Source organism: Pseudonaja textilis, chromosome 1 (genome assembly GCF_049901715.1).
Source record: "Pseudonaja textilis isolate UNSWEBS1 chromosome 1, rPseTex1.2, whole genome shotgun sequence".
In the NCBI taxonomy this organism is placed as follows: Eukaryota; Metazoa; Chordata; class Lepidosauria; order Squamata; family Elapidae; genus Pseudonaja; species Pseudonaja textilis.
This window is the reverse complement of record NC_141990.1, coordinates 120,746,437-120,761,265: the sequence shown is the minus strand read 5'-3', so window position 1 is coordinate 120,761,265 and position 14,829 is coordinate 120,746,437. Positions and strand designations below refer to the sequence as shown.

Below are 14,829 nucleotides of genomic sequence, written 5' to 3'. Positions count from 1 at the left end.
CTCCTGGATGAATCATAATTCATATTTTCCAATGGGACATATCCATAGCCAAGTATTGTCAATCATATTCTCCAGTAAGAATTTTGCATGGTAGAAACTTCAGTCACCTTGTTACTATCTTTGAAAACTATTTCTTGAATGCACTTTCGGTTTCCAAGCTGCTGCACTGCTCCCCCCTCGCTTTCTGTTGGCAATTCTAAAAAGACTATAGAATATTTTATGAGTTGACATTTAAATCCTATATCAGCCTGGCCATATTTTTTTTTTTTTTTGCATTTGATGGAATGAAATTCAGCTCATGTAAGCTAATATCTTTCAGTAAATTTGTTGGTCAGAAAAGATGCTCCTAGAGTCCTCCTGATTTGATTTTATTTTGTGCCTGAAGGTAGTAACTCTACACTACTGATCTGTTAAATTGTATTCTTTGAATTGCCTGCTCCCTCCACCTTCTACATGACATGATCTAGTTCCCTACTCACTAGGATTTTCTTGGTTGACTTGTCTTCAGTTACTGTGGACTCATTTGATGTGACTTAGGGCTAAAACTTCTTTATATCCATCCTAATTTCCCTGACAAAATTAAAGATCTGATTACCTTCTCTGGGATTACAGTATTTGATGGGAATCCATTCTCAAAATTCTGCAATCTGGAAGTCTCATTTGTAATCAATGAGATATATAATCAAAGACCACCATGTAAACACATGTAGAATTGTGGTGTTCACTTCTTCATCTTGCGTTTGCAAAGTAAATTCTATCAAGCTAAATCATTATATTAATGCAAAGATATAGGGCACTATTGTACCTGCACTGAAGTGTTTCTTTTCCAATGCATTATGTACTCTAAATTTATTTTGCAAGCTCCATGTACATTGCTTGCATAATAAAAACCAAAATAGGTCATGTATTGTAAGGCTGATGTTTATTTGTTATATTGATATGTGTCATGAAAGGAACTGCATACCATGTGATTCTGGTGTTTTGTCTTGATTATTTCAGAAGGATAAATGCCATTATTTAAACATTATTATCTAGGGTAGAAATACTATCAGCAGGTTGAATGTTATCTTCTTCTTTAAGTCAGACTATCTTCAATATATCTTTGAATACCACAGTGATAAAGACACTAGCATTAATGATTTCTTCCCTTCATAAAAATCTAGCATTTCCTGCAGTTTATTCAAATTCTTTAAGTCAGATTTAAATTTGCAGATTCATTCATTCATTCATTCATTCATTCATTCATTCATTCATTCATCCATCCATTCATCAAATTTACATGGCGCCTATCTCACTATCCAAAGAAACTCTGAATAAAGATCTGTTTTGTGTATTATTAACAATAATAGATTTTCACAAACATGATAATGAATCAACCAATGCTATTCATTAGTGAAATAGTTTAAAGTGAAGCAAAATAAGTCTATAGAACAATTTAATAACAAAATTACATTGACTGTCCAAAATATTGCAGCCGTCTAAGGCAATCTTTAAATAAACTTATTAGCTGTACAACAGTTTATTCATTAAAATGATAGATTTGCAATGTGGGTGCAAATAGCTCTTTCTTTTCTTTCTTTCTTTTTTTTTACAAATATTAATTTTCTTCCACCAAGTTTTTAAAGCTATTTTATTTGCAGGCAGAACATGTTTAATTTTTGAGTGTTTTATTTTATTTCTATAACTGGGGAGCTGGCAACTCCTGAGGTTCTTAGCCATCCAGATCTCTTGATTTAACTCTCTTTTTCCCATTAGGAGTCCCAAAGATGATATTCTCACCATATTTTTAGGTGAAAAAAACCCAAATGCAGGAAACACCTATGCCAAAACATCATGAATCTACTACTTCTATTTTTTTCTATTTTTAATAATCACTTTATGGAAAAACAAATTAGTCTTTTCTAATTAAAAAGAAAAGAAGACCAGCTTGTTTCAAAATCTTCAATTATTTTTGTATCCAAAAATGGCCCTGTGTTATTTTGGATGTTTGGGAGGTTTATCTACCTACCTAGAATTAAAGACAAAGGAAAAGCAATAGAAAGATGAGAAGCAGTTAAAAGCACCGTAATAATTTGCCACCCAACAAGTCCATGTTTTAGGACTGACCATGCCCCACCATATTGGCAGCTGTTTGTCAACGAGGAAGCCTTTGCATTTATAATTATGTGTGCTACTGGGGCTCCACATTCCTACTAGGCCCACTAGGGCCAAAAGGTGATTTTTCCCTGTGCCCAATTTGTAATATTTTTTTTTACATTCAACCTTACAATTCAGAGAAAGAAGGATGGTTTCATGTTTATTAAACTACCTCTGCAGGGACTCTTTGCTTGAAAAGTCCTTTGACAGAGCATGAAAGATACTATAATGTGGTCATGTTGTCTTAAACTATTTGTCTAATTAACGTGAGAGGTTGCAGCAATTATTTTTGTTATCTCTGGCAGCTCAAGTAAAAGAACTTAAATGTATGAGGTGTTTTTCCCCAAACACACAGAAAGGCACTATAATGAGAAAGAAATATTCAGCACTATTTACTGTTGAAATAGCAAAGCAAAGGAAAAATATCAAAATAAATTAAGGAACCTATGTGCATGCTTTGATTTGATAAGGGCTGTAGCCTGTATCTGAAGAAGCAAGATTCATATCTGTTCAATAATATCTTAACTGTATTGACTATGTGTAAGTGTAACTTACACACAGCTAGCAGTTGATACAATGAATATCAAGAGGTGTAATATTAGAAGTCTGTTTTGTAATATTGTTTTCACTTTGACACTTCTGAGTTGGTAAGAACACAGTTCTGCCAGTATTAGGGCTGTGTCAAAATCAATATGTTACAACAGAAGTTTGGACTGACACTTTTAATTCAATCCCAACATTCCTGGGCTGCACAAGGAATGTAGATTTATGTTGATTGAGAAAGCTGCACTTGTAGTCTATACACAAGTTAACAGTGAAAAATAAAATAAGCTGTATATTTTCAATGCTACTTTTGGAGGTCTATTTAAATCCCCAGCACCATCCTTATATCCACATTATATTTATAATTCTTCAAAGGAATGCATATAGCTATCTTATTTCAGGTCAAATTCCCATACCATCTCTCTTTATATGGTATATTCAGACTGATCTCAGCTTCTAAGTGTCTTAGCCAGGGAATCCTATCTCTTGCCTAATTCTTTTCACCCATGAAACAAGGATGGCATAAGGAATAGTCTTCATAGAAAGCATATATTTCATCTTTAATCTTTCCTAGAGAAATGAGACCAGTTCCTGCCCTATAGGAAAAGGTTCCCACCTCCCCCCACCCCACCGGGCCCAAAATTCAGGCGGTCTCTACCTGGTGGTGTTTTGAAGAGCCTTGAAGACTTGGTTCTTCTCCCAGGCCTTTGGCCAGGGTGAATGAAGCCCCCTTGGATTGTGTGTATTTGTTTTGTTATTATTATTGTTCCTATTTGGTTCTTGTCATCTTTGCCATCTTTTGTTCTTCATTTTTGTTTCTCGTATTTTTTAATGTTTTTATTTGTGAATCATTGAGAGTTAGGTGGCATTCAAGTTAAATAGATAGATAGATAGATGATAGACAGACAGACATACAGACAGACATAATTTTCTAGAGATAACTGTGTATGACCTTTACATTTGATTTTTCTTATATTTTCATCAGTAAGAGGGCAAACGTAATATGTTCAGTCACCATTCACTTAAGCAGAGGAAAGTCTTACCTTAGTGTTATTGGTACAAGGGCATCCCTGTTAATGGAGTGATTGGCACTCACTGTCAAAATGTTTGGAGAAGGGCCACAGCCAAATCGAGCAGTTGGCTTCCCATTCACAAGGTAAAGATGAAGGAAATGTTCTTCTGCGAATTCATCACGAGCTTTAAAAATAATGAAATTATTTATTTATATGATACTTACACAGAGATAAAAAAAGTTCAATTCTTGCTCAGTTTTAAACTCCATCTTGATTTTGAGATAGTTCAATATCTATTTTTATTTTTATGTATCTTCCTTGTTCACCAATTCCTTTCCATTACAGTTCCAACCCAATTGTGGGGATTTTTGTAGCTTTCTTTATTTCAGAAACCAGTATGATACATACCAACTCTTTGTTCAGGATAAAAAATAGCTTTTAAAAAAAGGATTTCCATAACTCTACAAACCTCAGTTACACTTTCCTATTGACACAGTCTCTAGAGGTATGGGGGAGGGAAGCAGTTTTAAATACATTTACATGAACATGGAAAAACATAAATCAATATTAAAATATTTGAAAAAAACCCTACCATTACCATCAATTTCAGAAAGTTCAAATTATATTTTTCCAGTGAGTGTTCCATGATGGTCAACAGTACATTGTATTCTCTTTGGACCTTTCTGCTTTCAAAACAAACTAATGATATTTGTATATAGAACCACTAGCACCAGCACTGGTATTAGCTGAATGTGATCTTTACTAATGTGATGTCTCTACAGGTGAAACTCGAAAAATTAGAATATCATGCAAAAGGTCATTTATTTCAGTAATGCAACTTAGAAGGTGAACCTAATATATGAGATAGACTCATTACATGCAAAGCAAGAGAGTTCAAGCCGTGATGTGTCATAATTGAGATGATTATGGCTTACAGCTCATGAAAACCCCAAATCCACAATCTCAGAAAATTAGAATATTGTGAAAAGGTTCAATATTCTAGGCTCAAAGTGTCCTACTTTAATCAGCTAATTAAGCCATAACACCCGCAAAGGGGTTCCTGAGCCTTTAAATGGTCTCTCAGTCTGGTTCAGTAGGAATCATAATTATGGGAAAGACTGCTGACCTGACAGTTGTGCAGAAAACCAACATTGACAGTCTCCATAAGGAGGGAAAGCCTCAAAAGGTAACTGCAAATGAAGTTGGATGTTCCCAAAGTGCTGTATCAAAGCACATTAATAGAAAGTTATGTGTAAGGGAAGAGTGTGGAAGAAAAAGGTGCACAAGCAGCAGGGATGACCACAGAGGATTGTCAGGAAAAGGCCATTCAAAAGTGTTGGGGACTTTCACAAGGAGTGGACTGAGGCTGGAGTCAGTGCATCAAGAGCCACCACACACAGACAGATCCTGGACATGGGCTTCAAATGTCACATTTCTCTTGTCAAGCCACTCCTGAACAACAAACGTCAGAAGCGTCTCACCTGGGCTAAAGAAAAACAGACCTGGTCTGTTGCTCAGTGGTCCAAAATCCTCTTTTCTGATGTGAGCAACTTTTGCATCTCATTTGGAAACCAAGGACCCAGAGTCTGGAGGAAGAATGGAGAGGCACACACTGCAAGATGCTTGAAGTCCAGTGTGAAGTTTCCACAGTCTGTGTTGATTTGGAGAGCCATGTCATCTACTGGTGTTGGCCCACTGTGCTTCATTAAGTCCAGGATCAATGCAGCCATCTACCAGGAGATTTTGGAGCACTTCATGCTTCCTTCCACAGACGAGCTTTATGGGGATGCTGACTTCATTTCCAGCAGGACTTGGCACCTGCCCACACTGCCAAAAGCACCAAAACCTGGTTCAATGACCATGGGATTACTGTGCTTGATTGGCCAACAAACTCGCCTGACCTGAACCCAATAGAGAATCTATGGGGCATTGCCAAGAGAAAGATGAGAGACATGAGACAGAACAATGAAGGCCGCTATTGAAGCATCCTGGTCTTCCATAACAGCTCAGCAGTGCCACAGGCTGATAGCTTCCATGCTATGCTGCATTGAGGCAGTAATTGCTGCAAAAGGGGCCCAAACCAAGTACTGAGTAAATATGCATGCTTATACTTTTCAGAGGTCTGATATTGTTCTATGTACAATCCTTGTTTTATTGATTGCATGTAATATTCTAATTTTGTGAGATTGTGGATTTGGGGTTTTCATGAGCTGTAAGCCATAATCATCTCAATTATGACAAATCACAGCTTGAACTATCTTGCTTTGCATGTAATGAGTCTATCTCATATATTAGTTTCACCTTTTAAGTTGCATTACTGAAATAAATGAACTTTTGAACGATATTCTAATTTTTTGAGTTTCACCTGTATATCGGTACTTTTGTTGAGTTTCTTTCCTCAATGGAGAATTGCTTTCAATATTCCACTGGCACTTGAGAAAAATTAAGAATCTTAAGCAATGGAAAATTATTGTTTTTATTGGTGAAGAGCTACCTAGACCTACTGTATTTTATCTTTTGGCACCAAACATCACAATCCTCATTTGGCTTGTGAAGTCTTCCAAAATGATGGGAGTCTTTAGTTTCTTTGGTTATCCCCAGAGCAATTAGAAAGCAGAATCACTTTTCTATGTAGCCAAGATAATATTGGAAAAAGCAAAGAAAGGTGGGTCTGATTGATATCTTATCATCCAAGACCATCAGAATATCCCTTCACAGGTTCTCGTTCAAGGACTGATTGCATTAAAAGACCAAGTTGTCCATTAGAGATAATTTATTATCCTTTGAAGGCAACAATATGGAGCCTGCATTCAAGACAGAGAAGAAGCTATAAGACCAGTGTTATGATTGGATAGCTAAAGACCTTGCAGGAGATTCTGAACAGACACAACCCACCAATGGAAGAGAACAAAATCTGATATGAGTTATCTGCATGATCTTTTGGGATGGTCATTCAAAAGGGAGATGTTCTTAAGCAACAGAAAAGAAAGAAAGAATAAAGAAAATGAAATATTGAGAGCATCTTGGCAAGAGCCAACTGAAACTTGGGCTTATCACTGGTGGTAAATTTAAGCATTTAAGTTCATCTCAGAAACAGCATATTAGAAATGTTGGAATTAGTCCTGCAATTATATATCAGTGTTTCATGTGTTATAGTCAATTGAAGTAAAAAAATAAAAATAAAAATGATCTTGTTCTTTCAAGTTTGCCATCCAGCTAGACTATATTTGTATCTAAAAAGCAAGCAAAAGATATGCAATTGAAACTGCCACAATACTCCAGTGCTTGATCCAACAATGCACTTTTTTTCTCTTTCAAGTATCAACATTTCTGAAAGCAAAAAAGTCATTTCTTATCAATAATTTATTACAGGAATGTGTATAATATGCCACCTGGAATATGGTCAAATGTATATTCAAACTTTGATCCAGCATACTATGGTAAAGTCTTAGTTCTTCCCCGCAACCCCCACCCCCCAAAAAATACAGAAGTCCACTTCTATATCCACAGCAAAAGTCTCCAAATTAGTGTCTGTTTATAGCAGAGTACTTATGTATTTCTACATAACTGACAATACTTTTTTAAAAATCCTTCTCTCAAACCTCAAGAAAGTTTGTTGTATAGGAAACAGAATTCAAAAATTGTTTAGTAATAAGGAAAGCTTTATTTTCCTTCATCTCAGCAAGTATCCAAAATGGCTGTTCTAGTGGTAGGCCTTGACTTATGGCCACAATTGAGTCCTGAATTTTGGTTGTAAGTTGTTGCCTTTTTTATATGAGTTACCACATGAACTGACTCAATTTTACAATCTTTTTACAATGATCATTAAGTGAATCATCATGGTCATTAAATGAGTGAATCATGTGGTCGTTAAATAAATCCAGCATACCCGGGGGGCCTTTTGTGCTGTTTTCTGCTGGAAAATGGCAAAAGGTCATAATTCATGGTCCTATGACCATGGGGCACACTGAAACAGTTGTAAATGCAATCTAGTTGCCAAAATGCGATCATTTGACTATGGGAGAGAAGAGTGTGGCAGACATAATTTTCAAGGGTGAGATGTAAGTACTTTTTTTAAAAGTCTATCCTAATCTTGAATGGTTGTTCAGTGACTGTCATTAAGCAAGGATTACCTGTATTACCAAGAGGTCTATTTCAAAGTGTTTACCAAAGATGATTTCAGCCTTGGAAGCCATATTTTACTTGGAAGCTTTGAGGCTGCCATATTTAGTGCCTGGGAATTTGGGAAGGGGGGATTTCATAGAGAAATGGAAGATTAGACTCAACAACATTCTTTCACTGAAAGTCAAGGACATGTTACCCTGTACCTGAAGAGGAGTGTCTGGAAGAATGTCACCAGTTGGGACATTGTTTGATTGGATCATGTGATGGACTGGAGTGCAGGGGATGGATCTTTGATTTTCTTTTGGGAAGGGAAAACTTGGAGCTCTTGGATTCAGGTTTTCCCAGATGTGCCAATATGACAACTCTAATAAAATGGAACTTAGAGGAAATATTTGTCTTGGAGTTTATTGGGTTGGAGTTTGTTAGTTGGAACACTGACAGAGGACTTTCACCACCACCACCACCACCACCATTTCTCTTCTTCTTTATTAGAATTACCATCTGACCACACAATTCTGTTTATTGTTCTATCCTACAGTCTTCTTGTTGGTTTTTAATGCATTTTTCCTGTGTCCTCTCTACCTATCCATTTGTGATTTTTGTTACTGCTACTTATTTTCTCAAGCTTTTTTTTTCTCCCAAGCATCTTTAACATCAGGTATCCTGTTCCACAACTTTCTTATAATTTGGAAATCTTCTAGCTGGTGGTGGGATTCAACATTTTTTACTACTGGTTCTGTGAACATGGCTTGGTGGGCATGGCATGGCTTGGGGAAGGATACTGCAAAATCCCCATTCCCTCCTCACCACACAACTTGCTTTCCAGCTCTTTTCTCCCGTGCCGGGCAACTAAAGAAGACCCAGCCAATCAGCTGGGACTCGGGAGGCAGAGAATAGATAGGGGCGGGGCCAGTCAGAGGTGGTATTTACCGGTTCTCCAAATTACTCAAAATTTCTGCTACCGGTTCCCCAGAACTGGTCAGAATCTGCTGAATACCACCTCTGCTTCCAGCCCTCAGCTATCTCTGTGAAAATATTGAATCAACACCAAACAGACAATCTTCTGTGCCCATACCCAAACCTTGCTGTTTTCCTATGATTTCAATTTGGTTACTGAGGCCTTACCATCACAAGGCATGCTGACAGTTAGATTGCAATCCAATGAAAGTAAATCACTGCCGAACATAGCAGGGCTTCTTTCTGGGATTTAAGAGACAACAACAAAACGATCTGCACCAAAATATGATTGGGTGCACATGGGCAAATGTTCTGTGAATGTTTCACCTAGGACAAGGGTGTGAAACTCACGGTCCGCGGACTGGATGCATCACATGCTGGGCATGGCCTCGCCCGGTTTAGTGAAGGGGGAAAAAGTCCTGATACGTCACATGATGTCACCATGATGACACAAGTTTGATATTCCTGACCTAGGAGAAAGTACTCCACAAGGAGAGGACCAACCTAGAACTAAGGAGAAATTATCTGACAGTGAGAACAATTAATCAATGGAACAGTGACTTGCTTCCAGAAGTTGTAGATGCTCCATAACTGGAAGATTTTTTAAGAAGAGATTAGACAGCCACTTGTCTGGAATGTATAGAGTCTGCTGCTTGGACTAGAAGACCTTCAAGGTTCCTTCCAATTCTTGTTATTCTGCTTGCTAAAAAGTTTGAAATCACCTTTATGCACTTCTGAACATCTGGAGCATATTGTTTACAAAATCACCATCTGGCTTTGTTCTGCTTTTTAGCTCTCTGCTGGGCTGATGATGAAAATTGTCCCAGAAGTTTAAATGCAGGATCCTGCAGAGCTTAGTGTTGTTTTGGATCTGTCTAGGGAAAATAATCATGTTTGGGAAGACTGCAGTGTAACACTTCCCTAGAGAATAACTAAATATCAATTAGCTGGCAAGTTATGGCTGTGATAAATAGCACAGTGAATGTACCTGCAAAGCTCATCACAGCATATAATGCCCTGCCAGGACTGGCAAGTACAGGAACAAATGGTCCATTCTTCTTTTCTATTCAATGAATTTGATGTCAATATAATTTATTGTCTATACCTTTTTTATCTATAGAAATCTATGATCCAGTAAAATAGAAGTTGTGTGGGAAAGTGCAAACACTGAAATTATTCTTGGGGTTATACTTTCACTGACTAGTTTCAGTTAGATGAGTGAAAATGAACCATATTATGGGTGAGGTTGTCTTCCTATATAGGTACCCCAAAGACCCTTTTAGCCACGAACCCACCTTCTAACTGAGAATTATTCTTTGATCTTTTTTATTATCAGAGAGTTCTACTGTAGAATCCTGGAGTTGAAAGGGATCAATAAGACTGAAAGGAATACATTGAAACTAAAGCATTCCAGAGAAATGGTCTTCTAGCATTTGCTTGACCAAATGCAATGATGGGGACCCTACTCCCTTCTCTAGGTTCTCAATTTTACTGTTGAACTGCTCTTAATGATAGGAAGTTTCTTTGAACATTAAATCAGAATCTGCCTTCCTATATCATGACACTACCATTATGGATGTTGCAATCTGGAAACCAAGAGGACAGGCCTTGATGTGTGTGATATTGGTTCAGGTATTTGAAGACTGCTACCATCTTCTCCTTCTGTCAATATCAGTATATTATATCTGGCTTTACAGGACATAGTTTAAAATCCTTCCTGTGATCATCTTCAGGGAATGCCAGCAATTTATGTGACTTGTTAACTTCCTTTCGGTCTCCACAAAGATGTCGTCCTTTGCATAGCCAATTAAGTTCCAGCATAACTTTTTTTGACTTTTTATGTGATTTTATAGAACTTTTATCTTGCCATTTTCGGCCTTGAAACTGGGGGACCTGTTGGTATCCACAGAGGATCAAAACACAGAAGATTATGGTTTTGTAAGAGGCAGAGTTTATATTACAATATCATTACACAGATGTTGTTATTTTGACAAAATATCTGGTGACTGAGGTCCACATGACTCCACTGCTTCTTAATAGCTTGGCTAGTTGACTTACAAGTTGTTAACTTTGGTATGCAGATCTAAGTGTCCTATAATATGGGACTGGTATCCCTTTATTCAAGTACATCTTTTGTTTCATTTATTGAAATAAAACTTCTCTCTTCTAGTTTACTTAAATCCAAACACTTCAAAATCACTAAGGCCTGAAGACTCTGATTCAAAAAATAATCTGGAACCATTTGTTTAAAGGCTTAATCTTGGGAGAATTGGTTGGTCCTGTTCTATTCCAGTCATCTTTCAGGAGGAGAGGACATCTCCCATTCAAGAACAGGGACTGAAGCTTAATTTTTTTCACTAGAAGTACAGATGCCTCCAGACTCCTGTATCCAGGTGAGAGAGTGGAGATGCTAGGAAAAAAATAGGGCCAGCTTGCCTTTCTGAAACTTGCTATATAAATAAAACAGTTATACTCACCATAAAGGAGAGTGCCATTTAAAGCAGTGGTCTTCACAGTCAAGTAAATTGTCACTTTGTTCCGTTCTTTCCCTGATGCAAATCTATCCTCCGACAGGGATGATAGTGAAGGTAGTTCTAAATAGGAGTTTCCGCTGAATGATGGGAAGAATAACGTTGTATCTGGAGCAAACAAAAGTACATGACTATGTCAATGCAAAATTAGACTGACTTGCTTTTTTTGCCCAAGGAAAATAAGACTTCATGCCATCAGGACCCTGCAAGAAATAAAGATGGCGTGCGAGAGATTTGTCACACAAGCCATTCCTATTTTCCTTTTGTTTGTGTTAGGTATAACATTGGTCACCTAACTAGTTTGGGTAAGATAATATATATATAAGCTATGATTCTTAGTTTAAAGTGTGTGTTACTTTAAATGCAAAGCATGTATTTTGGGTGTGGTGTGAAAACACCATAAGAGGGAGCAAGAGATGCTGATGAGACGCCGAGGATTCCCTGACGCTTTGCTGGCAATTACTGTAGTTGCAGACGGAAGAGAGGAGTTTCTGAGTTTGTGCATATCTCTCTCTACTGCGAGGAGATAAATTACCGGACTGTTATTTTGTAAGTGTACCGACCTCTCATTTTTGACATTGGAATTTGCAACTGGATAATCCCTGGACGGACTGAACTAAGTGTATGATATATGGACTGTTTTGACTATGCTTTAACTCTTGCTGGAATAAAACTACTTTAATTGGCACTGTGTATGGTTTACTGAGTGTAAGCTACACAACACTTATCTCACATATTTTGCCTGCCTGCCTGACTGCCCTGCAGATCTTGCTAGGGTGTATCCCTAACACTGGTTATGGGCCCAGCTGCACAGTCAGACTAACCAGGATATAACAGGCTTATATAAAGTGAGAGCTAGTGTAGTTACACAATACTGTAAACAGACAGCTGTGTTTAATTATAGTTTAATATCCAGACAAAGATGGCTCAAGTCAATTTACCAAGTTTGTCTCTAATATCCAAACTGGATGGAACAAACTATGTTTCATGGTCTATGAAATGCAGCCTACTTCTACGTAGAGAAGGTTTGTGGAATATAATTCAAAACCCACCAGAGGTAGATGCTTGGGATCCAGAGGATGAAAATGATGCCCAGAAGTTACAAGAATGGAAACTGAAAAATGAGCAAGCTCTCTGTATAATAGGACTGACACTCAGTGACCAGCAGCTTGTCCATATTCGTGGAGTAGAAACAGCTGCTAAGTGCTGGGAGAATTTAAAGAAGATTTATGTTCGAGACAGTGTAGGAGCTCATATAAATCTTACACGGAAGCTGTTCAGAACACATCTTCAAAAGAATGGAGACATGTTAACTCATATAAACACTATGAAGAGAATTTTTCAAGAGCTGCATGAAAAAGAGCTTATCTTCACTGAACTGCACCAGGTTTATATAATTTTGTCTTCATTACATCAGAGCTATGATGATTATGTAACTTCATTGGAAGTGCTGCCAAAGGACAACCTCACATTAACTGACATTACTGGCAGATTAATTGAAGAAGCCAGGAGAAGGCTTGAAAGGGATCAACTCAGAAGGGAACAACCACAAGAAGAGGAATTATCTTCATCAGCCTACACAATTAGAAAATGTTTTAATTGTGGAAGAAAAAGACATTTGGCCAGATTCTGCAAGAAAGAAAAAAGCCAAAATGCCAACCAGAATGCAAAAAGGCATCAAAAAGGATAAAAAGTGCTTAGAGTTAGCCATGTATAGCAACCAAACTGTGAACAATAATAATTTTTGGGTTGTAGATAGTGGAGCATCGCACTGCATAACAAAAGATAAGAAAAGATTTATTAAGATGTCCACGAGTTCACAGCAGATATCATTAGCGAATGGCTGGAAACTTAAAGCAAAAGCTGAAGGTACTGCATATTGTCCTTGCATAAAAGAAAATGTAAAAATGTTATATGTACCACAACTTAAGTTTAATTTGCTTTCAGTTAGAGTTTTGATTAAACTAGGTTATGCAGTTACCTTTAGGGGAGAAAACTGCATAATAGAAAAGGAAGGTAAAAAAGTGACTGCAACTTTAAAAGGTGAATTGTATGTGTTAAATGATAATCAATTAGAGGTGGCTAACACAGTTTATAATAACGTTAAACCTCATGATGAATGCATACATTTGTTACACAGACGTTTAGGGCATATAAATTTTAAAATGCTCAAGCAAACGGTTGAACTGTCTAAAGGTATAAAACTGAAGCCTTGCAGTAAGTATTTGCACTGCAATGCTTGCAGTCAAGAAAAAAGTAAGGTAATACCAGCAAATAGAGTTAATGGATTTAAGACTAAGGAGCCTCTAGAGGTTGTATTTGCTGATATTATAGGTCCTAAAAAACCAAGTGTGGGAGGTGCTCGTTATATATTAAGTATAATGGATCATTATTCTAGATATGGTTTCTGTTATTTAATGAAGAGTAAAACGGAAACATATCAAAATTTCTTTAATTGGTTGAAGTTTGCAGAGAGGAAAACTAAAAGGAAATTAGTAACTCTTGTAACTGATAATGAATGGAATTCATAAATAATAAATTCCAAAATAGACTGAAGATGGCAGGTGTAGAACATAAAAGGTCTGCACCATATAGGCCACAACATAATTCCTTTATAGAAAGGCGAGGCCAAACACTGCAGGCAATGGCTCGTACTATGTTGTCAGATTCAGGATTACCTGAGAATTTGTGGGGAGAAGCAACAATGTGTGGTAATCATATATTGAATAATGTTGTTAACTCAACAACAGGTGAATTACCATTCACACGGTGGCATGGTAGAAAACCTGACCTAAGCTATATGCACACATTTGGTGCACCAGCATGGGTGCATATTCCCACACAACTGAGACATAAGGGACAGCATAGGGCTAAAAGATTATATTTTGTAGGTTACGAATCTAACCATAGATCTTACAGGTTCTGGGAAGAGGGCACAACTAGAATTTATTGTAGTGCTAGTGCTCAATTCCTGGAATATGTGGGATGGCACAAATTGGAACAAGATTCGAATAAAAGTGTAATTATAGAAACCTACAAGGGCCCGAACCACCATGCTAGTGATGTGAGAAATCCAATTGAAAAGAAAGTAAAGGAAGTGAAAATAGCACCAATTAAGGAAGAAATAAGTGAAGAGGAAATAGATGACCAGGAACAGGTTATAGATAAGAGTCCACCTGTGAGTCCTGTTCTACCTAGAAGGTCAACACGAGAGAGTAGACCACCTGATAGGTATCAGGCAAGTATGGTGTGCCAGATTAGTAAAATTCCAACCACTGTGGAAGAACTAAAATTGTATCCTGCGAAGGATCAGGAGAACTGGCATATAGCAATGCAAAAGGAACTGAATTCATTAAAACAGATAGGAGTCTATGAGAATGCTATATTACCTCCAGGTGAAAAGTCCATTGGCTGTAAATGGATATTTAAATTAAAAACAGGTACAAATGGGACTGTTACCCATAAGGCTAGGTTGGTAGCTCAAGGATTTAATCAAACTGCATGTGATTATGATGAAGTGTTTG

The 14,829-nt window shown here is 37.3% G+C and overlaps 1 protein-coding gene across 1 annotated transcript in view; it reads right to left on the bottom strand.

Moving 5' to 3' along the window:
* EYS (EGF-like photoreceptor maintenance factor) overlaps nt 1-14,829 on the bottom strand; it is a 181,278-nt gene that overhangs the window by 110,076 nt on the left and 56,373 nt on the right. Inside the window, exons 2-3 of the mRNA XM_026726548.2 lie at nt 11,252-11,413; nt 3,723-3,876 (exon numbers count right to left, since the gene is read on the bottom strand). Coding sequence (XP_026582333.2) covers nt 3,723-3,876; nt 11,252-11,413 — 316 coding nt within the window. The remainder of the gene's footprint in view (nt 1-3,722; nt 3,877-11,251; nt 11,414-14,829) is intronic.